General features: G+C 42.4%; 1 protein-coding gene across 7 annotated transcripts; it reads right to left on the bottom strand.

Moving 5' to 3' along the window:
- Nucleotides 1-42: 42 nt before the first annotated feature.
- tdrd6 (tudor domain containing 6) lies at nt 43-27,320 on the bottom strand. 7 transcript variants are annotated; one of them, XM_037750271.1, is made up of 20 exons: nt 27,093-27,320; nt 22,651-22,731; nt 16,223-21,800; nt 15,861-15,940; nt 15,683-15,742; nt 15,536-15,581; nt 14,735-14,811; nt 14,497-14,551; nt 14,073-14,140; nt 13,307-13,987; nt 13,102-13,252; nt 12,837-12,916; nt 11,291-11,342; nt 9,432-9,493; nt 9,203-9,257; nt 8,977-9,029; nt 8,823-8,886; nt 8,596-8,663; nt 5,030-5,087; nt 43-613 (listed from the first exon to the last, which is right to left on the bottom strand). In XM_037750271.1, exons 3-20 carry the CDS (start codon nt 21,768-21,770, stop codon nt 522-524), a joined length of 7,350 nt encoding a protein of 2,449 aa, XP_037606199.1. In that variant the 5' UTR covers nt 21,771-21,800; nt 22,651-22,731; nt 27,093-27,320; the 3' UTR covers nt 43-521. The 7 variants fall into 7 exon arrangements, with proteins under 7 accessions (XP_037606199.1, XP_037606198.1, XP_037606200.1 ...); XM_037750270.1 differs by having other exon boundaries at nt 13,102-13,279; nt 13,331-13,987; XM_037750272.1 differs by having other exon boundaries at nt 13,385-13,987.

Raw genomic sequence — 27,320 nt, 5'->3', positions numbered from 1 at the left:
CATTATATAAAGCTGCAGCAGACAAGAAGGAAGGAAACTCCATAGATCTGTAATGATATTTATTGCGCCATAACATAACATAAATATATATCTTCAACGCATGTAATCACACAAAACGGGTTTGAAAACTGCTGCATTTCACATCAACCATTCACAGCAGCTTTTTAGAGCTTTTTCAACAAAACATTCAGTACTTTCTAAAGAAGTATGTGGCAGTTTATCAGAACAGATCATCTGTAACAGAACAGATAACACTGGGCCAGCACATGGATGCTATTATTACTCTACAAAGGCACTTCTAACCAGAGGGTGGTATTCAATAGGAACAATGAAATGAGACCACTGGGCCAAAGGATAAAGATGAGCTGCCAGGTCAATCCAACTAATCAAAACTGTCAGAGAGCGATTAAGAGAACAAACACAGAAAAAGAAAAGAACTGAACTTGAACCAGTTGTAACTTAAAGCATTTTGAGCTAATAAATGGATCTGATAAAAGGCAAATGAAGTTAACAGAAGGTGGTTACTCCTCTGGCTGCCGCTCAACAAGCAGAAGATCATCAGAACTATCGTTGATTATCAGAGAGAGATGAGTTATCCTCGACAGCTGGGCCTCTGGAAACAAAAGGGAGGAACAGAAATAAAGTTATTTGGTTTCACATGCAACACATTATCACAGATCGCACACAACGGCTGTATTCCAAAGCGCCTACTACAAACTACTGAGGAACACAGTATGCAGTATACAGTACATACTACGTTCCTCAGTAGTATGTAGTATGAAACTGTTAAAGCCATTTATATTGCAGTGTGCTCAGCCAGGCTTTACCTAGAAACCAGCTCTTAAAGCACTGGACAAAAAAACTAACTTGTACCACTATTAGGGATGTCACGATACCAGTAGTCGATACCAATACCAGTAAGTTTCCACGATTCTCAATACCCAATTCCATACCATGGTAAAAAAACAAAAAAAAACAACAACAATAAATCTGTAATTCAACATGCACTCTTTTATTAAAAACATTTCAACATTACAAAAAAGAGAGGCATGTAGCCTTTAAGTAATAAATACAAATAATTGACCCATTTTGTTCATTTTGGCATATCAGCGGCATGTTATCAATCGATAGTCAGACAACGGACGCTACATACTGACCGTGAACGCATCTGGTCCATCAGCTCAGAGTAGTAGGAGCAGGAGGCAGAGGATTTGTTGTCGAAGTGAAAAGCAAACGCACCTATTTGGCAATATTTCAGGTTTAATCCCAATGCTATAAGGGAACCATAATGTTAATGAGGTAATCGCTGCGGGGTGGATGGAGCTGTCACAGCCGGTGTGCACGGAGCAGCGGCGCCAGGTAGACCCCCGCAGCGGAGCGCCGCATCAAAAGCTCTACCGGAGAGGCCAGACACATCGCCACCCGACAGTAAAGATCAGAGTCAGCACTCTGCACATGTTGACCGTCATCTTTTCACCGGTCACACCGGTGTTGTCACAAGTTTATTAACCGGTGGGAAAATGTTCCTCACTGTCACATCCCTACCAACGACCATTACAGGCATCGTACGGTACCGTCGGTACTGTAGAAAAAGAGTACCGTCACTTTTTTAGAATTTTGGCATCAACTTGGTACCGACGTATCGGTTCTCGTGACATCCCTAACCACTATTACAATATCATCATAAAACACAACTTTGATTTGTTTTTATTGTGTGTGTTTAAGGTACTGCGGGTTTAGCTCCACCACCACTTAAACTATTTATTCTAACAGCTCATTGTGAAGTGAGACGAACAGGATCATCAACGAGGGGAGACAGGAAATATTAAACATTGCTCGACAAAATTAACTCAAACTGTTTTTTCAACTACAACACCTAAACAGTGGACTGATCTCCCTCCAGATATTAGGGTGATGTTTAAAAGCAGCAGGGATCTCTCTGCCCTGTCAGAGGCTGCTCCTTCCCTCGCCACTTCCTGCTGCTCTGTAGCCCCAGTCTGTGAGCGTGACTGGCCAGCTCTCTAGCGAGCTACGCCCGCGGGCGATTGTGGAGCAGATAGTGACAGGTTCCCGTTTTTAAACACACCATCTGTCAACAAGGGAGTAAAAGCCTCTCATCTACCGACCGGTCTCTAGAGAGCTCCAGCCAGCTCATAGCGGTCTGTGAGCGTGACCGCCCGGCTAGCGAGGTAGTGACACCAGCAGGCGCTATAGCTAGCTGTCACGGCAGTTTGTGGAGCTTCTAAACTCTGAAACGGAGCAAATGTTCGATTCACCATCTTACAACTGACAATATTCAAAATCTAGACAGCTGATTTCTCCCCTCAAAAATGTCCAGCGGTGAATTTAGTGATGAAATAGCTACGAAAACTGTAAAAAAAACGAGCCGTTTTTGTCTGCTGTTGTGACCATAGATTGTACCGTTCCAGTGCTTGGCATTGTGGGATACAGTAGGAGAGGTAGACTGGTCCCGATGCACACTGGAGATTTATTCCAAATCAGTACATCTGGGTACTTTTGGCATATTGTAGTTTTTGCTTTTGTTTGCATACTACATTTTAGCCAAATCAGTACGTACTACTAGTATAGTATGAGGTTGTGCTACTAGTATAGTATGAGGTTGTTCTACTAGTACAGTATGAGGTTGTGCTACTAGTATAGTATGAGGTTGTTCTACTAGTATAGTATGAGGTTGTACTACTAGTATAGTATGAGGTTGTGCTACTAGTATAGTATGAGGTTGTACTACTAGTATAGTATGAGGTTGTACTACTAGTATAGTATGAGGTTGTACTACTAGTATAGTATGAGGTTGTACTACTAGTATAGTATGAGGTTATACTAGTAGTGTAGTATGAGGTTGTTCTACTAGTATAGTATGAGGTTGTACTACTAGTGTAGTATGAGGTTGTACTACTAGTGTAGTATGAGGTTGTACTACTAGTGTAGTATGAGGTTGTACTACTAGTATAGTATGAGGTTGTGCTACTAGTATAGTATGAAGTTGTACTACTAGTGTAGTATGAGGTTGTGCTACTAGTATAGTATGAGGTTGTACTACTAGTATAGTATGAGGTTGTGCTACTAGTATAGTATGAGGTTGTATTACTAGTATAGTATGAGGTTGTACTACTAGTATAGTATGAGGTTGTGCTACTAGTATAGTATGAGGTTGTACTACTAGTATAGTATGAGGGTGTACTACTAGTGTAGTATGAGGTTGTACTACTAGTATAGTATGAGATTGTGCTAGTAGTGTAGTATGAGGTTGTACTACTAGTATAGTATGAAGTTGTACTACTAGTATAGTATGAGGTTGTACTACTAGTGTAGTATGAGGTTGTGCTAGTAGTGTAGTATGAGGTTGTACTACTAGTATAGTATGAGGTTTCGAAAACAGCCAACATCCTGTAAAGGAAAAGTACTGGAGTAATGGAGATTACAATGACCAATAGGGAGTGGTGCTTTATACCCAGAGAGCAGCTGATGATGATTTTGATGAAGAGTGGGTTGAGGTTTCAATGGAAAGCATAAAGATGTGCTTTAGACTCACATTCTTTAAATCTATTATTTTCTTTGATGTAGGGCTGTAACCGAACTTTCCAAGCTTCATTCATAACATTGACAAAAAAAGTCTAAATTCTCTGATTCCAGCTTCTTAAATGTGAATATTTTCAGGTTTCTTTACTCCTCTATGGCACTAAACTGAATATCTTTGAGTTGTTAACGAGACATTTGAGGACGTCATCTTGGGCTTTGGGAAACACTGATCGTCATTTTTCACCATTTTATAAACCAAATAACTAATCGATTAGATCGAGAAAATAACCAACAGATTAATCAACAATGAAAATAATCATTAGTTCCAGCCCTAGTTGCTGTTAGTTAACTGTCGAGGAAGGTTGTGGAGACTTGGAGTGGAGATATGTTTGGTGTTCTGCTCTGATGCAAGATGTACAATTGGGAAATGTCTCACTGTTCCTTTAATTGCAGAAGACCGTTAAAGGACAATGATTATCATACTGAAGGGCACACCAGTTAATTTAGCAGGCAGCCACTTTCCCAGTAAAAGTCTCCACCGTACATTTAGTTTAGTTCAGCAGGTTGTCAGCTGTGTGTCTGCCCGGCGTAACGACACTCTGTCTGTCTGGATTAACGATAGCGATTGTCCTACAAACAGTGTGTGTGTTTGTGCTACGTTAGCAGCTGCTAGCGTTGCCGGTGGCTCCGTGCCCGCTGTAGCCACACACATACGCTCTAACGGGGCGTAACTTCAGCGTGTTTGCAACCGACTGTGTTGTTGGTGGCGTTCTAGCTGTGAACGTAGGTGTAGCAGACAGTGTGTGTACGGTTTATTTGTCGGTGAATAATTGCTACGAGGCTACAACTCCTTCGCTCAAGCGAGCTATAGACGGGAGCCAACTTCCTGTATCTGTAACGCCGGTTCAGACTCTCTTAAGGTGGACCAGCTTTTCTCCTTCAAGTGACGAGTTTTTCTCAGCTTTTTAGTTAATTATTAATATTTCTTTTAACCGTTTTAACCGATAGCGTTAACCGGTTGAAATGCTTAATGTCGGTTAACAGTTAAATGGTTAATTATTAACATTCCTACTTAAGGGCTAAGGATGATTTTATTTTTATTACATAAAATAACATAAATACATTTTTAAAAATGCTGTTTATTTCACAAAATAATGTATTGGTATTTACAAATGACCAATATTGTAAGTTGTTTATTGTTGTTATTTCCTACTTTGTTGTGCTGTAGCCTACAGACAGTTAATAGCAGCTGGGGCAGTGTGGGCGGGGCATCAGGGCCACTGTGGCCGTAGGGCTGACGTTCTTCAGAAGGGCATCAGAGCCACACAGAGGGAACACGAAGGCCGTGGCCATCGTAGCCGCCGGTGGACTTCCTGCCCTGTTCGGTATAGCCCTACTTTGATGTATCCCACTAGTACTTCATGCTAAAATTTCACCCGAGAGGTTCATTTTCACCAAAACTGATAGAATTATTAATAGTATCACTTACCAAAGCTGTCATCAGCAGAAGATGACATTTCTCTCTCAAGCACACCATCGCTGAAATCCTAGAAAAACCATCAACAAATTCAGAACTTAGAAAAGGAGTGCATTGGGATCTGATGTTTACATGGCATCTGTGAGCAGTTGGGTCTATTTACTCACCACCTCAAGCAACTGTGTTCTGTACCAACAAAGAATGTTCAGATACCTGGATAACATGCCACAGTATCCTGGTTTCTAGCAGTATACCAGGTAGCATATCCGGAGGCCTGTACTACAAAGCCAGTTCAACATCCCCAGGGTATCTTCTCCTTATCTGGCTTCACTGACCCTAACAACAGAGATCACGCTAAGCGGTCCTACGACGCTGGTTATCAACTCAGTAAATCAACCCAGGGTTTCCCAGTCTGGCTTCGAGCGCGTTCACATGAACGGGGAGTAGAGGTGTCTGCTGCATGTGACCAATCACAGACATGGACAAGACTACGGACTTACAGACAGACAGGCAGAGTGGCACATTTTACAACAAACTATATTAGACAAATACGAAGAAGTGAAACACTTAATCCAGACTGGAATAGCTGCCAAATGCAGGAAGAACAGCCGGCAAAAGAAAAAATTGCCGATGTGTGAATGTGTAAATTAACAGACTTACTAATTTAACGGAACACTCAAAAGTCAGATAAAGTCGTCTTTGACAAAGTTGTGGCGTGTTTGACTATTTCAGCCTTCTGTCAGCGTCTCCGGTGGTGTGAAACGGACTTGAGGGCAAGTAAAAAAAAATTAATATAAAAACATAATACTAAGCAGTAAACACCCACAACACACAGCCAGCTGCATCTGTCAGTTTAAACTGTGTTGTTTTTAGTCTGGATTATGACTGTAACTTCATATGATACGTGCACCGAGCTCTGATTGGTCAGTAGGAGGTGCTTTTACACGAGTTGATCTCTCATATGGAACATAACCTGCTCCGGAGCAGAAGTTACCTCGCTAACCGCAAATCCAGTTTCGTAATATAGGCCCCTGGACCTCTCAAAGCCAGGATAAGGTTTTATCCAGGTTTCTGAAACCAGGATATTGTGTTTACCTGTGCAACACATTCCCAGAATACTCTTAAAACACGAATAACCTGCATGACCAGCAGTGATGGTGATTTCAGCATTCCAACTTTTCATTCTTGACTATGTCAAACATTTTGGATTGAGTATTCATTCATTATACTGAAACACCCCAGGCGGTGCAGTGAGGTGTACTGTGTAGGTCATGCCTCACTGGAGTGAGTTGAAACCTTTTGCTGGTTGATATTTGTTTGACATCTACTGCACTGCTGGCCATGGAAGCACACAATGTTTCTGTTAGGCAGGGCACTTGAGATTTTTACACAGCCTATAATGTGCAACGTGCACTGCAAACAAATACCCAATATAGGCCTCATTTCTAGTACATCCTTAGCGCCTAATCAACAGTATGTAATGTCAGGGAGTCTACAGCTACAGAATACCTATGATTAATACACGTTTCACCTCCAGACACACTCTGTCCATAAGACCAAGGTTCAACACCTTAAAAGAGAAAGTCGCCACTTTTTATGTGGATGTCCAATCAGTGTTGATGGTAAATGTAGTCCATTGAAGCAATGAATTCCTGTGTGCTATATTGGCCGAGAAAACTGCAGTTCTCCAGCTGCAAAATCTGTTGTTCTTCCGTACCCCAGTGACCTGACAGTGACCTGACAGTGACCTGACAGTGACGTACTTGGAATACAAAAAACTGTGCTACTTCAGCTTTGGTAGCGATGGGGCGCAATGCTGCTCAAAAACCTTCTCTTTGCCTGTGTTACGTTTCCAACAGTGAAAATGGTATCCCAGTGCAGTGCAGAGGATGTTATGGAGGAGGATTTTTACAGTGTAAGTTTCTAGTGTTTTGGCTGACTCTGATATTCAGGACACGGTTGGCGGGGACCCTCCGGAACCTGAGCTGCCGAGAGCTAACACCGACCGGTGGAGCCTTTGCTCAGATTGCCCTCCGATGCCAACAGAAACGGAATCGTTCTGCTGTAATGGATGTCAGATCCCAGAGACAGGTAGCGGTGTGTTTTCCTTCTCACTGGGACAGAGGTGTGCTGGAGACCTCCTTCAGGATCCTGCAGATAAACTGGAAAACACATCCAAGACCAGCAGGACCATTTTGAGGTGATTATTGTCACTGGATTTTGCTAATTTAATGGTCTGCCTGCAAAAAGGAGTGAGAGATACAGCGAGAGGAATAAAAACGTGTAGAGCCGGCATATTTTCACATTTTACTCGATGAATTAATGATTTATTTTGACCAAACCTAGAATTGCTTATTGTTGGAACAGTGGAAAGACTAATGGACTAATAGTTTTGGTGAGTTTTATTTTGTTTCTGTCCAGTTTGAATGTTTCATGATTTAGCCTGTCTTATGCCGGGATCAAACTACACGATATCGGCCGTCGTAGGGGATCGGGAACGATAAATGAGTGTCGTGTGCGAAAATCGATCCTCTTATCTCATGTAGTGTGTCATAGTACACGACAACCGACGCCACGTCTGGGACGCCCCACGACACCCCGAGGAAAAGTCTAGCCTGTCAGAATGTTTCGTCTCGACACGCCTAGTTTGACATCTCCAACGACGTGTTCCTTTGCGTTGACCAATCAGGTGATCTCTCCAGCACGCAGTCAGGTCACTTGGTAATAAACAAACATGGAGAAAAGGAGGTGGGATGCCGAGTTTGCTGCCATCAGGTGGGACAACCAAACTGACGAAAAATTAATTGAGTTATGGCAACTGTACCCCTGGCTATTCGACATTTCGTCGAGGGAGTACCATGACATGAACCATGTCAAAAAAGACAAATGTTGGCGAGAAATAGTGGAAGCACTTCATCAAATAGGTGAGTAGATATGTTATGATATGATAGCTATGCCGGCATATCCCCAGTCCTAATTGCGGGAATATGCTAAATTATTATTACCCAAGCATTGACAGTTTCTTCAACCGCCTCCCCGATGACGTCTGAACTCGCACATGATCGTGGAATACGACACAGTACGATACGATACAGTCACCCGACCAAGACACTGCAAGAGTTTATGGCGCTGTGATGGTTAGATCTGACATGGTGACCATCGTCAAAGACAAAAATATCGTGTAGTCTGATCCCGGCATTAGTTCGGTGTAAGAGAGAATCTTGAATTCAGAAGGTGTACAGTTGTATTTTTCTTTTTAAATGTAAGAATATTTCCTTTATTGATGTTTCGTGAGTTTATTTTGTGTATTTACCAGACGTAACGAACTAGCCGCTCACACGCAATGCATCCTGGTTCATGTAGGCACAGCCAGCACGGCTCCGCAGCAGGAGAGATCAGCTTTCTCGGTCGATATAACACGCACTGGTGAACTTACTTCTTCAGTGGACTACATTTACCATCAGCACTGATTGGACTTCCACATAAAAGGTGGCGAAATTTCCCTTGAAGTATCAAAATTATCTATGAATTAAGCCACCAAAAGGCCTCATCTTCTTCCCTGAATGCAAAACAGTTACCTCGTTTGGATAGGGGGGTGTATGCACCAGCTGCTCCATCTCCTCCCTTTCAGCTTCTCGTGGTGGATCTGAAATAACAAAGAGGAATCTGTACAATCAGACTTACAACCCAGCAGAATATGGTCCGTTTCTGCAGTGAATCAATAGAATTACATTTACTCTCAAACATGCTTGTTCTTATGAAAATCAAGATCAGTGTGGACTTATTTGGCCATCGAGTGTGATACCTCTGCAGTCGTCTCTCAGACAGATCTCTCTGACAAGACAAGTCACCTCTTCAACCAGGTCGCTCTAAAAGACAATAAAGACGGCATCCACCTGTCAGTGATGTGATGTTTTGGTGTTTCATTTGAGTTAATTGTGTTGATTGATGCCCATTACCAAATGTGGACAGGGGACTGTGAAGGCTTGTGGCTCGTGGTCAGATGGCAGAGCTGCAAATACAAAGGCAGGTGACATAAATATCCTGTGTCGCAATGTTTTTAATGAACTGTTACCCAAAATAAAATATACTATAAGGAATGCAGAATGATCCAAGAGGAAGAGAGACGTGTTCACTTCACCTATCCAGTCTGACATACAAACAATCAAGATGGTAGCAACAAACCAAAATGTTCATCTTCGTGAAGAGCCGAGATCTCGTCTTCAGTCACAGAGTTATTCTAAAACAAGAGCACATCACCAATCACAGAGACTCCAGAGCTTCCCGAACACGGACCAGCTCAAATGAAAACAATCGTCAAAGTAAATCAGACATTATTAATGTTGATACTAAATATTGCTTCAAACTGCATTAAAAATGATTTTCATTTGACAGAAATTGGGTTTTACCTTACCTTGTTATGCATGGCCTCATCCTGTAGGGAAAGGTCTCCTGTTTCATTCTCTGAGGGAGCTTCTGTGAAGACAATCACAATCACACTCCATATCTACATGCACATAAATGGTAAATGGACTTGCATTTATATAGCGCTTTTCTAGTCTTCCGACCACTCAAAGCTCTTTACATTACATGTCAGCATTCACCCATTCACACACACATTCACACACTGATGGCAGAGGCTGCTAAGGTGCCAACTTTGCCCATCAGGATCTAATCTAAATACTCATTCACACACCGATGGCTATGCCTTCGAAAGCAATTTGGGGTTAAGTGTCTTGCTCAAAGACACATCGACATGTGACTCGGAGCAGCCGGGGATCGAACCACTGAGCTTTCGATTGGTGGACAACCTGTCTACCCTCTGAGCCACAACCGCCCTGTGTAAAGTTATAAAGACATAACAAGGCTGCTGAATGAGAGAGGCATCCGCTGATACAATACATGGAAACACACCGTGTTAATAATAAGCCGACCACCTCACCGTACCGCCAGCTGTGATCTGTGATCTGTTTTTAAAGTCATGCGTTGGCGGAGGTCTGCGCTCTCCGAGTGCAATTCTAGTTTTAAATTTGTGAACAATACAAAGATCAATTAAACGGATACTGTACCCTCTGAGCCACAGCCGCCCTGTACATATCACACTGTATGTAATGTGAACAAACAACAGGATATAAACAGTGACTTGTCTGGACCGAGAAGACCAATCATGGATGATGAGTAGCTTTGGAGCTAGTGGTAGTAACCAGTAGTCTGTGTAAGGGGCCATACACATGCACGTTTATTGCAGCCATCCATTGCTGTTAATGTAGACGCACGGCAGGCGCAATCAAGCATGGGAGCGACGCCGACACGCAAACGCTCCCAAGGACCTATTTTTCAGGACGCAAGGGTTGCGCCCCTAGATGAACACAGTTCAACTTTTGGAACACTGCAGCATGCACAGCACGTCATGTGACGAGAAACAACCAATCACAGCCAGCAGATATCTATCTACAGGGTCTGAAATTAGCATCCGTTGTCAGGTGAATTGTTGGCAGTGGCAGATAGAATCATCAGGCCACCCGCCACTTCGGCAGGCCCGTTGTCCCGTTGTCCCATTGTCCCGTTGTCCCGTTGTCCCGCGGCCGAAAAAAATATGATCGTTGAGGATGACAATTAATTTTGGACGAGAGTTGAAAGAAAAATACCTGTTACATTAGAATGAACGGTGATGAAAATGACTGAACGTTTTGTGTAGCGCACCGTTGTTATTAAAGCTCCATGACAACAGAAACACACACAAGCATGCACACTGTATGCACCCGATCCGTCCCGCACGTACACACACACAGAGGATAGAGGATAGGAGGGACCTGCAGCGGGTGGTGAGGATGGCAGAAAAAGTGATTGGGACCACATTACCCCCCCCCTCAGTGACCTTTACGCTGGCCGGCTCCGCAAGAAAGCCAGCTGTATTTCTAAAGACCCCACCCACCCTGGACATGAACTGTTTACTCCCCTTCCCTCCTGAAGGAGATACAGGACAATTAAAACACACACAAACAGACTACGGAATATGTTTTACCCAAGGGCAGTCAAGTGTTTTAGCGGGTCATTGTCGTGACATAAACCCCTTCAGGACGATGCGGCAGGGCGATGCAAGACCCCTCCGCTTTGCATTGGGGTGCCGCATCGCCCTGAAGGGGTTTATGTCACAACAATGACCTCTCTGTACATTATCCCTTACATATTAACCTTGTAACCCAAGCCTGCAGTATTTATTATTGACCATCTTATTGTGTATAATGTTATGTTGTGTTAGATGTGACTCACCAGTTAATTGTTGCGGAAGCTCCCTACGAGGAAGCAGTGATTCATTTTGGACCTAAAATGTGAGAAATTGCACCATTTTAATGTAAAGAAAACAAGACAGACAATTTCAGTCAAGCAAATTGACTGTACTGATTAGAGGCTTTTATTCTTCTTATACCTGCTTCCCAGTTAATGTAACTCAAAGCTTTCTCCATGTTTACATGTTGTCTTAATAAACTCAGTATAACGTACATTAACACAGCACCACCTCTGTCAGTTCAACAGAGTCACGTCACACTCGCTCTTCTTTAACTAACATGAGTTTTCATTCACTAATTAATTTAGTCCTTTCACTTTTTGGTTTTTCCTGATCGATATTACAGCAGGGCTCGAAATGCCAAGTGCATATGCACGGTAGTGTGCATGAAATTTGAGATGTGCACATAACTGTCAGCTCTACGTGCACCGGTGCATGTGACTTGGTACAGGAAACCTGTTGTGCGGGGCTGCCAGGCCCGTGCACTGACCGCGAGACTCATGCAAATTAAACTTTTCACATGTCTATTTTCTCACGCAATGAAAAACTAATTTAGAACTGATGACATTGTGGCGTTAAGAGGACACTGACAACGCACGGACAGGCAAGGCAGCACAGCACAGCACAGCACAACAGCAGTACCGTGTATAACCCAGTCATGCCAGCCACCGCTTGGATTTTGATGCTCGTTTATTCGTGCCGTTACGGTACCGGAACTTGGAGCGTCCAACAAGAAAGACTCATTACAGCAATAATTTATTATACATCATATATTAAATATGTGACGTCAACAAAAATGTCGTAATGTGATAAAAAAAAAAAAAAATTCCATATTAGGTTTGCTGAGAAGCACAATGGATGTCTGCTCAAAATGTTCCTATGACCATTTAACATCTGAAGTAATATCACTGTACATTATTGTACAGGAAAAGTCAGCTCTGATGATATTGTAACACATTGAAACTGTCCTCAGTTTTAAACTCTCTTAAATGAAATGAATGTCTTCCCAGAGATGGGAAGATCAGGATCATGGGTTTCATAATAAACTGAAAATATTTTTACACTTCAATCTCAGCAGTTGGGGGATCCCCTCGTGGGACCAGCTCTAGGTCGGCTTAGAAAGGCCCAGGGTGAAGGTGGCTTGCGGCGCCAACCGAGAGCTTTACAGCACCCCGTCTCGTTTACCATGCTTTGTGGTAGTGAACTTTTTGCCGTGTCATCACCATTCATATCTATACATCCAATGCGTGTATGATCAGCCTAAATTGTTTACAAAAAGTTCTTCATAGATCTAGCCTCTTAATTACGGTCTCAAAGTGCACCAGAACGATACATTTACCTTGGCCTAGTTTTATATATATTTTAATAAAGATTTAATACCTTCAATGTTGTTTACATTTTTCACCGTGGTATCAAAAATGGTATTGAATATCAGTTTTTTTCAAGGTAGTGTGGTGAAGTTAGAAATTCCAGTATTGTGACAACACTAGTTCTGATACTGCATGCCAACAGGTAGTTGATGCAAATTACCATTTCCTCTGCTGTCATACTGCTGAGACAATCATCTCTTGCACTGGTGACTTCACCGTCATCACGTGGCTCATTTGGATCTGCAGGGCAAAAGAAAAATAAGACAAATCATTGATAAGACAGTACACACTAAGAAATAATGCTGCAACCACTGTCCACTACTATAAAGCAGTTCTGTGAGAAGATTGATAACTATCATGGTGATCACACTGCATGTCGGGCACATTGTGTTCCTGTTCATTAAGTAGCCAATGAAGTCTGATACCTATGCAGACATCTGTCAAGCAGGTCTCTTCAAAAGAACAAGTCATCTCCTCCTCGACGACAAAACAGGTCGCCTCCTCTTCGACGACAGAACCGGTCGCTTCCTCCTCGTGGACAGAACAGGTCGCCCCCTCCTCGACAGAACCGGTCGCCTCCTCCTCGATGACAGAACAGGTCGCCTCCTCCTCGACAACAAAACAGTTTGCCTCCTCCTCGACAGAACCGGTCGCCTCCTCCTCGATGACAGAACAGGTCGCCTCCTCCTCGACAACAAAACAGTTTGCCTCCTCCTCGACAGAACCGGTCGTCTTCTCCTTGATAGAACCGGTCGCCTCCTCCTCGACAGGACCGGTTGCCTCCTCTTCGACACAACCTGCCGCCTCCTCTTCAAAAGAACCGGTCGCCTCCTCTTCAAACGAACAGGTCTTGTTCTCTTCAAAAGAACAGGTCGCCTCCTCTTCAAAAGAACCGGTTGCCTCCTCTTCAAACGAACAGGTCTTGTCCTCTTCAAACGAACAGGTCTTGTCCTCTTTAAACGAAAAAGTCTTGTCCTCTTCAAACGAACAGGTCTTGACCTCTTCAAAAGAACAGGTCGCCTCCTCTTCAAAAGAACCGGTTGCCTTCTCTTCAAACGAACAGGTCTTGTCCTCTTCAAAAGAATAGGTCGCCTCCTCTTCAAAAGAATAGGTCGCCTCCTCTTCAAAAGAACAGGTCGCCTCTTCCTCAACGGAACGGGTCGCCGCCTCGTCCTCAACCAAACAGGTCACCTCTTCTTCAACAGAACAAGTCGCCGCCGCCTCCTCAACAAAACAGTCTGCTACCTCCTCAGCAGAACAGGTCGCTGCCTCCTCCTCAACAGAACAGGTCGCCTCTTCAACCCGGTCACCCTGAGCAACAATAAAGACAAAATTCACGTCAGACGTGACAACTTTTGCAATTTGATTTCAGAGTTGTATGGATCAAATCCTTTACCAAATCTTGAGAGGGAGCTGTGCAGGTCTGTGGCTCACTGGCTGCTGTGTCAGAATCAGCTAGCAGGGCTGCAGATACAAAGACAGATATTTAGATACACAACAAATGTGTTGCCTAAAGTTTTCTGAGTGTCCCCATGCTTAAGAAGAAATGGCAGATACACCAAGAAGCCTCTTCACTAGCACAACTTAAATTAAATGATTTGCATGGTTTCATTAGACTAAAAATGACCCCTCCTACCACTGTGTTTTGCACTACAGTCCTAACTATTTGTTCCAAATAGGGCTCATGTTTGACTTTCTCCATTTGTATAGCACATAAAGTATGTCCACAGAGATGCCAAATCAAAATGAATTGGAGAGCCTAAAAGGTGTTTAAACCAACAATTCAATTTGGCAAATATTCTGAGATGATGTCATCAAACCTGAATATGCATCCTTGTGATGAGCCATGGTCTCCTGTCCAGTCTTCAAGTCATTCTGAAACAGAACAGATTATCGATCACTGACCTGCACGCTATATCAATGATGTCTGGTAAAACTGTCATACACAGGTACTCAAATTAGTCATCTGCACGGACTATGATTATTTACTCTGCACAAGAAGAACAAAAAGTACAGGGAAAAAACACCATCCAAAATGCTGTTTTTCCATAACATTACCTCATAATGTGTGGTAACACATGGCACCTCCTTTGGGACACCATCCTCAGTGGCAATTTCCTGCTCTGTACGAGTATCTATGAAGATGATCACAATCACAAAATACAGTACTTTCAGAACACACTGTATTACACATTACATTTATTTTAGTTATCCAAATTTATTTCCACCTGCAATACCTTTTTACTAGGACTGTCAAAGTTAACAAAGCAACTATAACGCAACTTGCGATTTTACAATTGTAGCGGTCTCAGTTTTAAAGCTAGAGTGAAGATTGTTGAGGGGGAGGTTAAATAACGCTTCAAATTTACGCTAAACTTTGGCGAGGAAAAACTGGCATGGCCATTTTCAAAGGGGTCCTTTGACCTCTGACCTCAAGATATGTGAATGAAAATGGGTTCTATGGGTACCCACGAGTCTCCCCTTTACAGACATGCCCACTTTATGATAATCACATGCAGTTTGGGGCAAGTCATAGTCAAGTCAGCACACTGACACACTGACAGCTGTTGTTGCCTGTTGGGCTGCAGTTTGCCATGTTATGATTGGAGCATATTGTTTTATGCTAAATGCAGTACCTGTGAGGGTTTCTGGACAATATCTGTCATTGTTTTGTGTTGTTAATTGATTTACAATAATAAATATATACATACATTTGCATAAAGCAGCATATTCACCACTCCCATGTTGATAAGAGTATTAAATACTTGACAACTCTCCCTTGAAGGTACATTTTAAACAGATACAAAATGTGCAATTAATTTGTGATTAATCACGATTAAGGAATAAGGAATCCCTCACCAAACGCAGGAAGAACACAAGAGGGCAGCGTCAATTCAGTCTTTATCTACAAGATGAGAAAACACAAATAAAACCAAGGGAAGAGGAAAAAAAATATTTTATGTCCTTTTATGTACAGTGTGTAGCGATACAGACAGCTTCATGTACCTGCTTGAAGTCTTCAGAAATGTTATGCTCCTCCCTGGGACGAAAAGCTTCACGGGAAACCTTTAGAAAAACACAGCACCCAATTAGATTTCATCAAGTCTATTTACCCATATGTACTCAAGTCGGTATATACACTTTCACAAGTTCTATTTGCAAAAGTCCCTGTCACACAATTTACCATTTTCACTGTTGTCATACTGGTAAGAGAATTATGCCTTGCAATGGTAACCTTGCTGTCATCTTTTGCCTCAGTTGGACCTGGAAATACAAAGAAAAAAACAAAAACAAATGTCATTTTATTAACTTCACAGAATCACTGACCACAGCTTGACAACAGGTGACCATTAGTTGTGAGCTGACCCAACTTTACAAGCAAATCAAAATGCTTTGAAACTGTTTACTTGTCACATAGTTACTTTCCATATTAAACACAATTTCCTTATATTAATTTACTTTTAGCTGCTTATTTGATGGGCAGGAAATGCACTATGTTGTTACTAAATCAGAAACAAAGATGAAAGAGATTAATATGTTGCTTACCAGTAAAATGAATGATGTCAAAGCTGCTTTCCATGCTGTCGGTATGAACCTCTCCTGGCAGAGACTCCAAGTCAGTCGTTGCGATCTCTGACTCCACCATGGCCTCCCTAGGGTTCTCATCCAATGGAGAATTTAAGTCATGCGGCCCAATAATGTCCATCACTGAAAACTCCTCTTCTTCAGTGCTTTTGTGGGTTTCTACCGCACTCTTGTCATAGCTCAAGTCCAATATACCTTGGTCACCTTTGTTATCAAGTGGAGATAACATGGTTTCATCAATGCCACTATCACATGGCAAAATATCTGCGTGGGGGTCAACAAGCTTGCCAGTGCTATGCTTTTCACTGTGGTCTCTCTTAGGGTGAATACAGGCATCAGCAGTATCCATATCTTGGCCTTCGGGATACTCTAGTTGATCCTCGGGTAGTGCAGTCTCTTTCCCAATTGAGTCACATTGCAGTGGTGTCTCTGCAGGTTCATTTTCCTCAATGGAGCTCTTCCACCAGGTTTTCAGTGCCTCATTTATCACCTGGCCCTCACATTCCATCCGCACAAAGCATTTGACTTTTCCTTCTTCTCTTGTTACTTTGGTGACAGTCAGTTGTAACGCTTTGTCTGTTGTAAGCGCTGACAGTTCATCTACTGCACCACTGTCCCAGTATCCACATGAAGCATCAAAGCCTTCAAGCTCGCACAAAAATGCCTGTGGAGGAGTATCAATCAGGTCAGGGGGCATTTCCCTCACATCTGTAACATTGACTTGGGACTTGTTTCCATAGTCCACAAAGAGAACAGACAGCTCATCTCCATCTTTGTCAATGACCTCTGCGCGGTACCAAAAATCATCGTCTGAAAAGAGAGCAATACATGGCCTTCCAGGGGAGAGAGAGCCTGGGTCAATAGGTTTGCGATCGGCTGCATCCCCCACTTCTGAGACACTTGATGTTATCTTATCAAGCTCTTCTGAGTCTGCAGGCTGACTCCAAAAGGTCTGAGCATTATTTACAGCTGTGATGTAGACCTCTAACTTGTGTCCCTCTAAAAACTCTTGTTGGTGGTAACATAGAGAGCAGGAGTTCAGTAGCGATCTCTCTGAGTTCTCTGGCATGTTCCTGATGTCAGAGTTCTGGGTAGGTTGTTCCTTGGCTTGTTCAAGTTTCTCAGTTGAGCATCTAGTAGGTACTTTACACGTGATATTTACACCACGGTCTTCAAGATGGACTTCCCATGCAGATCCCAACTGCCTGATAAAGTGGCACATGAGCACCTTTTCTCCAACACCACCAATGTCCTCTTTGAAAGCTGACACTACTTCCGGATCAAGCACTTCCTCTTTTCCAATACCTGCAGCTTCGCTCAGAATGCAGTGTATGCTGTACATGGGAAGCTGCAAGAAAGACTTCTGGAGTCTGCCCATCTCGGAAATTGGCATCATTGCTGTATTTCCAAAATCAACAAACTCAACAAGAGCCATCGTTTTGCCGTGGATCTCTCTTACAACTGCTCGATACCATGAGGAATCATCTGCAAACTCCGCTTGAACAAGGTCACCTGGATGCACGTCTTTGACGTCGTTGGTTTGGGGGGTGGATTTGGGATCATTAAGTTTTTCCACAAGGGAGAATATTCCATCCTCCTCTCTGACAAGTTGCACATAGAAACTCAATGGGCTGTTGCAGTGCGAGAGGTAAACATCTTCTTCCATGTCTGATGTGATAGAATTTGACGGCAGGTCTGCAAGTTTAGGGAATTTTTCAGCATTGCTTTCCTTCGCAGATTCTGTGTCAGGTGATTTGGACTTGAGCTGTTCAATTTCTGTGGGAAGACTTTTTCTTGATTTGAAATAGGCACCTGTCGGCTCAGAACCATTTCCTGTATTACTTGGTGTCCCTGTACATGACTGCCTTTGGTGTGGAGGTATGTAGAGCTCTAACGGAGCAGCTCTGACCTTCTGACCATTTTCACAAACATTGCGCAAAGGCTTTGGTGCAGGCTGCAGATTCATGCCGCCATTCCTCATTTGACGTGCTGGTTTTGTGGCAGAGACATCTGTGTGGATTGTTTGCGTGTGATTTCCCATTTCTGCAGCTTGTTTTGGGACAACTTTTAGTGTCTTTTTGGCATGATTTGCTGAAGCCTCAAGTGCTCTCCGACCCTGGTGGACAACATTCTCTTCTGTGTGCATCTCGATCTGAAACATCTTCTTGATCTTTGAATTAATCTGAGTGTTTCCATGATACAGCTCAACCAGCAGTTTCCCATCAGGTTCTCGGGCCACTACTAGTGCTCGAAATTTACATTCCGTTGCACTTGTCTCAAACCAGCGGTTCACCTCACTGGGAACATCGACAGGTACATCAGAGAGACTACACACAACTGCTTGCACAGGCACAGACATGATGTCATTAGCCTCTCTGGGAACTGGAAACAAGTCGGATTCCTCCACTTCAATAGTGTCACCATAATCCACAAAGTGAACCAGAATTGCTGGCTTTGTGGCCTTGATCTGTCCCCTATACCACTGCCCATCAGTGTACTTCGCGAAGCACAAAGTTCCAAAAACTGTTGGGAGCTTGACAGTCTCAAGCTGATGACAAAGATTGCTTACTTTGGTCTTGAGATCGTTTATCACGTCAGCGTTCCTCTTGAGGTGGCAGTAGAACTGACTGACATTGTTCACACATGTCACTGTGACCTGTTCCTCTGTTCCAGTTTTGACATTGTGCGTTGAGTAGTAGTATGTGTCGAGACGGAAAGGTGGCCCAGCAGCATTCTTTGGAGGTGCACCCTTGACTAGATTGACCATACTGGTGCAGACACTCTCGAAGGGAGTTTCTAGATCCACAACGTTGAAAAGAATCTTCTGCTCACTGTACATGACTGCATATATGGTGCACTTCAAAATCACGAAGTTGGATGCCGCAGTTTCCACAAAGCTGTGGAACCTTGCTACTGCTTCTTCATTCCACTCATTTAAGGCAGACGTAGGGTCAACAGGGTTTAACAGACTGCATCGAAAAGCTTGGCCTTGCAGAGCAAGGAACTGTGAGCTGATCCTCCTCAGGTCGTAAAGGGAGACGGTCTCCGTTTGGCCATAGTCAACAAACAGCACATCCACATCAGGTGTTTCATGTTTGTGGATTACAATGGCCCTGTACCACATTCCATTATCAGGGTGGCGAGCAACGCAAGCTGTTTCCACATTGGGCTGAAACTCACTGCCTGCGTAATGAGCCTGCATGTCATGCATGAGCAATTTCAAGTGCCCTGCATTTTGTACTAGTTGGCACCAGAAGTCATTTGGACTTTCGATGTAGGACACACTGACATCAAGGACACTTCCAGTGGGAAACATGTGCTCCTTGAATGTAAGAATTCTTTTTTCATTGCCGGCAGGGCCAATTGTCTTTAGGGTTGTCTCGAAAGGCATTCCTTTGTCCACGTGTACACCTGAGAGCCTGGCATCAGGAAATTGTGGCAGAATGGCAGGTCGCGCGGTCATTTTGGCTTTGGGTTGTCTCTGTGTCTCAGCCCTTTCAGCAAGGCCAGAACTACACATCAGCGTACCAAGATCTCTTTCTCCCTGTGCTTTAGGATCTGTTAGTTGGACAACATAGCCCTCGTCATATTTTGCCGTCACGTGTACAGTCAGTACTTTATCTGTGACTGCTTTGATGAAAAAGTCACAGGCACTTCGACTCCATCTCCCATCTTTTGGCCTGACACCTGCCAGGGTGCATTTCAGTGAAAGACATGGCAGCTTTTTCAACTCATCAGGAAGGGTCCTGATGTTACTCCTGTCAACCACTTCGGTGTTTCCATAATCAACAAAGAACACCTTGATTTGTGTTTCAGCAACTTCAGCCACAGTTGCTCGATAGAACTCGCCATCTTCTGCCTTAGCAGCACAGTAGAGCCCAACAGTTGGATTTCTCACCACATGTTTATTCACTGACTCTTTGTACAGATGGTAGATACTATCCATCAGTTCATCTAACTCATTTGCATAGTTCTGTGTTTGGATCCAAAACTCTGATGGGTCAAGTACGTGCTGGACAACTGCCACATGTGAGGAGTTGAGAGGGAGGTCTCCAGCTGGCAACTTCGCTACTATTCCTTTCCCTTCTTTTTCCTCTACACCATTCCCAGGAGTTATCATCTTTCTTTGATTGCTTTCTTGCTGAGCTGGAGGCTTGCGGCTGTATGCAGTAGTGCGGATCGCATAATCTCCAAGTGTTTTTTCCCCCTCGCTCTCCTTGGAACCAAACAGGTTGTTAATGTTTGCACTTTCAGCTCCATAGAGCGTGACATAGTGAACGCCCTCAGAGATGCTTTGGTACTCAAATTTGGCAATCACTATCTTGTGCAGAAGAAGGGACCTGAGATAGTCGATCTGGCTGGTTGTCCATCCAACCCCTTTGTCAATGATTCCATGGAGGGAACAGATGTAAGTCACAACGGGCATCCTGAAGAACTCTGAAGCCAGTGGTCTTACATTCTGGACTTGAACAAACTGTTTTGTTCCAAAGTCAACATTCAAAACTTCCACCACTTTGTTGGATGGACATACCTGTTGTAGAACAGAGCGGTACCACCTGCCATCACTTCCTCTTGCAGCGCACGGAAACCCAATCATTTCTGGACCTACAATGCAGTTGGTCATTCTGCCCTCACAGCGCTGTGTGATTTGCCCTGAGAGGTTCTTCAACTCTTGTGAGAAGACCTTCAGCTGGCAAAAGATCCGCTGCGGATTTGTCACCTCTGTGACTATGACGGTCTCCACAGTTCCTGCTGGCAGCTCTGGGTACATGTAGAGCTCTTTCTTGTGCAGTCGATCACCTGCTGCCATGGAGATCTGAGTCTCTGGAGACACTTCAGCTCCACTCTGGGACTGCAGTGACATAAGGACAAAGTCCTGAAACAGATCTGGAGACAGCCTCTTGGCAATTCCCATCTCATACATTTGCTTGGATATGCAAGGGATGTGGAGGAGAAATGTTCTGTGCGCCACCAGTACATCTTGCACCTGTCCCTTCACAGTCTTCCCAGAGAGAGATTTCAGAAATTCGAGAGCCACTGGAGACCATCTGTTCTCAGGCGAGAGTGGTAACACATTAGCCAGCAGGCAAAATTCCACTTCGGGTGGCAGGTCGAAGTTCTTCTTCTTACCCCATGCCAACTTACTTGTGGTGGTGCTACATGTCCTCCCTTTGTCAAAGAGAAACACACTGTATTTCGGGCCATTTCTTGAGACTATGCGGGACCTGTACCAAGATCCATCTATCTGAGCCAAACACTGGTCACCAGGATTTCCTTCAAACTCTTGAAATGTGTTTCCAGGAGATTGAATGTCTTTGGCAAGGCACTCATAATCTGCCGTCCTCTCCTGGCTAAATTTCCCCCAGAACTCCACAAGCACACAAAGGGGATGCAAGTGGACCCTGGTAATGAGAATTGTTACATCTGACCCTCGTGTAGGGAGTCCTAGGATTGAAGACATTTTGGCAGTTTCATGAATTCCAGCTACCCATGATTCGTCACCTCTCATCAACACAGCCGCGTGAGCACTGGATGTTATCTGAAAAAATATGCACACACAAAAAAAAACACACATTAAATACAACATTGCCACCCCTAGAATTCTTGTTCCCCTGCATTTTAGAAGACAGATCACAATTAGGGCTGCAATTAACAATTTTCATTACCAATTAATTTGCAGATTATCTCCTCAATAACTCATTTGATCAATAAAATTTTAAATGTAATAAGCCTAAAATGATGACATCAAATTGTTTGTTATATCCAACGAACACTCCAAAACCTAAGGATATTTAGTTTACCATCACATACAAAAAAGCAGCAATCCTCATAATTGTGAAGGTGTAAAAAGCAAAGGTTTGATATTTTTGGTATAACAATCTTTCTGTCCATCCACTAATCAATTAATCAACTAATTGTTCAGCTCTAACCACAATAGCCTTGTTTTAAGAGACATATTTAAGGGTTTAGAACATTCCTTTGTGTCATCTTTCAGTGTAATTCTCGAGGGGAAAAAAAAGATATAACATTGGAAAAAATGTTTTAAATGTGGTTTATGATTCAATGGCTTATGTGCTTAAAGCATCAGAATAGTTTGAATGCAGGTAAAACTACAAAAATGATCTACTGTTTACAACCCTCACTCCTTAAAAAGCTAATTTAGGGACTCTGGTACTATTCAAAGGCATCGGCTATTGGCGATCAGTCTGACCATCGTCTATCGGCACAACCCTACTTACAACTGAGGAAAACAATCCTCCATCTCAGAGGCTGCTAAGTAAACACTAGAATTAAGCTGTTTACATTACAAAACATTCTACCAGGAATGTGCATATATGTAACTGGCCAATCCATTGCAGCAAATGCTACCATATTGTCAAAATACTCACTGCGTCTCTGCTGTGTTCTGATGTTCACTGGAGATGACTGAGCTTGCACAAATCTTGCTGAGAGCAGATGCAGTGGGAAATCTGAAAACACGTAAAAAACAGGAACTCACATTGACACATTTACAGATTAATTGCACTTATCACTTTATATTTTCCATGCATGTATTATGCAATCAATAATTTAGAATAACTACTTTGTCTTTAAAATATGCTATCTAGGTAAATTAATAGGAAAAGAAAGTATTAAGAATTTCTCATTATTGAGTGATTAAATAAAATGATTGGAATAGGATATTTTCTTACGGGGAGACACTCCAGGTTAATAGGGAAAACGTTTTAACTAATAGGTATCACCATGAAACTTTCCCAATTGATTACTTACATTTAGGAAATTATTTTTTGTTTTACAAGTTTTCTGAAATGTTTTGTTTAAATATTCGCATGAGGCATTATCTTATTAAATATGTGCTAATTTGCATACATTTCCAGGACAGAAATCTGAACACTGGGAAAAGCCAGGTTCAAAATTCTTGTTTCATTTTGCTGACATATTAGAGTCAAAGGTTTTTACAGAGGGAATTTTGGATCTCTTTTTATCACTCCATAACTCAGAAAATACTGTCAACAGCCATAAAAAAAAAAAAATCCATTTCCGCCACGATTTTAGGAATTAAATGTTGTATAAATCAGGCTGTGAATGATTATGAACAAACTGCTTCCCCGGTTGATCACTTACATTAAGACAATTATTTTTTGGTATATTTAAGTTTTCTGATATTTTAAATAAGCAAATGAGGCATTATCTAAGATAACTTTTGGTGAATTTAGGAGAAATCTACAGAGCAAATAGACTAGGTTTAGTAAAATAGACACTTAAATGTGTATTTTGGATGTTTTCTTTCCACCAGTCTGAAAGAAGACATGTTACGGAAGCAAAATAGCCCCAAATCTCAAAATTGACCAGTACATGAAAAACAATGTCTTTACCTTAAAAGGTAAATAAAAGTAAATAATCTGTTAAATCTTAAATGCATGGGTGTTTTGCTAAACATTCCTACATCACTACCTACCTACATTTAAGCTGCAAATTAAACTAATATAGTTTATAAACTTTTCAGGATATAGTATTCACAATAACAAAATGATTGTTTGTTTTTTTCATTCACTTAAAGATTCCAAAACTGTTTCTGACAGTAGGCTGACATAAAAAAACTTCTTTATTCTCTAAAAACAACACAACCTGCTATTACCTGCGTACCACGAAAAAAAGGAATTTTGGCTTCATATGGGCCTTAGGTCTCTAAGGCCCATATGAAGTTTTAGAGAAAAAAGCATTAGAAAATCAGCTATTTTTTTATATTTTTTCACTTTGATTTTCAAAATAAAGAGTTGGAGGAATAAGAGTTACTTACAATTAGGTCTGCAACAACTAATGAATTTAAATCGGTTATAAAAATAGTTGCCATCAAATTTCATCATCAATTAGTTGGGTCTGGCACGGTCACACATGTGCGACATTAACATTCAGCTCTCGTTCACTTCCGTTCTATGTGAGCGAAGGGGCGAAAAAACATTTGCTTCCAGTTGCAAAGCTAATTCACATCTTCTGATTCACATAGAGAACTCTACGGCAAATATCGCCTCAGCATGTGATGGTTACTCGCCTGCATTCATGTATGTGTGAGTGTGGCCGTGCCGGCACGGGCTGTGGCGTCTCTGTGTGTAGCTCACGTGGTTAATTACAGGAAATGACGCTGCCTCATCATCGCTGGGGAAAGCATTTTAAAAGTGGCGGAGGCAGAGACTAACGATACAGCAGAGAAAAGTGCAGAGGCAAACGCACAATTACAGGTTCCAATTTAAAAAAACCTAACTGACAAAAATACCTTCTGTCTGTTTTCTTTCCATTTTGTGATGGATCAATATAGCTAACGCCCGGCTACATTGATCCATCACAAAGCGGAGAGAAACCAGATGCAAGGCATTTCTGTCTTACATTTTTAAATTAACCTGTAATCGTGCCTTGACCATCAAAACGTATGCAAATCAGCAGGAGACAGCAGATTTAGCTGACGCAAATGAATAGGGCTATCCTTGACCAAAGAAATTCTTAGTCAACTAACACTCATACGATTTTTTCGACAAATCTATGTCTATGTTAACCGTCCTTGGGTTTCTTGAAAGGCGCTATATAAATCCAAGTTATGGTGATGGGTGGTGGAAGCGGCTCGCGGCTTGTGGCTCCGCTGAGTAAGGGCTCGCTGTGCCGTCACTCCCTGCGGGAAGGGCTGGTCCGCTGCTCCGGGTGCGACTGTCAACCGGGGAGGACTGTCCTCAGTGTGTCAGCGGTCTGTGGCGATGTGCAACCCAGACGTCTTGAAACACAGACCCGTCTCGTTTACCATGATGCTTTGTGGGTGTGACAACCAAAGTGTTTATGATTAAAGTGTTTACTAGAACACAGTGATGGAAGATACACTCAGATCTTTTACTTAAGTAAATACCACAGTGTAAAAATACTATGCTACAGGTAAATGTCCTACATTCAAAATGTTACTCAAGTACAAAAGTATTAGCATCAAAATATACCAAAAGTAAAAGTAGCCTACTCATTATGCAGAATGGCCCATTTCACAATATTATATATTATGGTATATCATTGTAATATAATTATTGATGCATTAATGTGTTCATCACTTCAATGTTGCAGCTGGTAAAGGTGCTCATTTTAACCACAATGCATAATAATGATATACTACTTAATAAAACACAGTTTATTAGTTGATTGTTATTTAGTGTTAAGTATCTGAATCTGCACATAGCTAGTATTGAATATTGTCAACTAAATAATTAATTGAAGTAAAAAGTACAACATTTCCCTCTGAGATGTAGTGGAGTAAAAGTGGGCTATAAAGTTAAGTAAAATAGAAATACTCAAGTAAAGTACAAGTACCTCAAAACTATACTTAAGTACAGTACTTGAGTAGCCTACAGTCCACCACTGCTAGAGCACAAAATTGTTTACAAGAGCACAAGATCTAGTCTCTTAATTTTGCTTTCAAAGTGCACCAGATTGATGCATTTAACTTTAAAAAGTACAACATTTTCTTCCAGGGGAGGACACCCCAAGGTCAGGATGATGGCACCAACTCCAACTCATTTTGAGCCAGGAAAAACACTGATAACGTTATGGAGCTTTGGAATATTTCACGCCATTAGTTAGACAGTCTTAAAGTGAATCCTTCATTTCTTCACAACAGAAGTCACATTTCCCATTTATTCTTATTGCATGTCCACTTATTTAAAAAAAAAATAATAATATTGTAGTAAAAGCATTTTTTATGTAAAACATTTTCAAGATGTGAGGTACCATCATGACACATCACCAAGGTAAAAAGGCAAGAAAGAAAAGTAAAAGCATAGTTGTTAGCTTCAGCTCTACTTACATAGACAACCAGCCCAGTGAATACATAGAGGAGCTGGTATATGGAGTTATGTGTTTCTGGATACCAGACAGAGGTAACATTATGCATTAAGGGTGATATGGTGTGGTGTGTCTCTGGATATCAGACAGAGGGAACATTATGTTTTAATGGTGATATGGTGTGGTGTGTCTCTTGATACCAGACAGAGGTAACATGCATTAAGGGTGATATGGTGTGGTGTGCCTCTGGATACCAGACATAGGTAACATGTATTAAGGGTGATATGGTTTGGTGTGTCTCTGGATAGCAGACAGAGTGAACATGTATTAAGGGTGATATGGTGTGGTGTGCCTCTGGATACCAGACAGAGGTAACATGCATTAAGGGTGATATGGTGTGGTGTGTCTCTGGATAGCAGACAGAGGGAACATGCATTAAGGGTGATATGGTGTGGTGTGTCTCTGGATACCAGACAGAGGGAACATGCATTAAGGGTGATATGGTGTGGTGTGTCTCTGGATAGCAGACAGAGGGAACATGCATTGAGGGTGAAATGGTGTGGTGTGTCTCTGGATACCAGACAGAGTGAACATTATGCATTAAGGGTGAATAGATGAGACCAACTCATCATAACAGAATGGCCAATTAGTTTGCTAGAAACTACTAATTTAGGTTTGAGCTGTTCGGTTTAATTCAGTTTTATAATCAAACACAGTTTAAAGTTTTTCCAGAACAATAAACACAAAACTCCACAGTTTGCTGAACTCAACTTTGTCCCAAAAAGGTTCTGGGTTTAGTTTCATGATAGCTAGCTAGCTAACGGCACATTCACATGGAGAATAGTTCACGTTCACCACGTTAGCAGCTGCCGGTAACACACTTAAGCCCCGCTGATCGGTAGATGACATGACAGGTGCTAAGCTAAGCTAAGCTAACTGTAAGCACATTAGCATGGTGACTGATTCACACAGAGCGGTACCGAGCAGTGAGGAGATCAGCTGGCACAAAATAACTCACCCGGGTTACTGGAGGAGATCCTGCCGGGTCTTCTTAAACACACGACGATGGTGGTAGCACCGGTTTACCGAATTCACCTCGCACAGCCGCACACAGCCGCAGTGACGCTCACCTTATTCACACCGCCAAAACGTTTAGCATGTAAGCTAATGTTAGCTAATGTTAGCTGATGTTAGCTGATGTTAGCTAATGTTAGCTAGCCAGTGTCGGTCCAGTCCCGGAGGGTTG

Source organism: Sebastes umbrosus, chromosome 18 (assembly GCF_015220745.1).
Source record: "Sebastes umbrosus isolate fSebUmb1 chromosome 18, fSebUmb1.pri, whole genome shotgun sequence".
NCBI classification, from domain to species: domain Eukaryota; kingdom Metazoa; phylum Chordata; class Actinopteri; order Perciformes; family Sebastidae; genus Sebastes; species Sebastes umbrosus.
This window is presented reverse-complemented; position numbering and strand designations above follow the sequence as displayed.

Coding starts and splice junctions, on each gene's coding strand:
- tdrd6 (XM_037750266.1), bottom strand. CDS start 21,770: ATGAGAGGTGACGAATCATGGGTAGCTGGAATTCATGAAACTGCCAAA. Junction 15,582..15,682: donor TTTCTGAAGACTTCAAGCAG/GTACATGAAGCT, acceptor CTCATCTTGTAG/ATAAAGACTGAATTGACGCT. Junction 14,552..14,734: donor GTGTTACCACACATTATGAG/GTAATGTTATGG, acceptor GTTCTGTTTCAG/AATGACTTGAAGACTGGACA.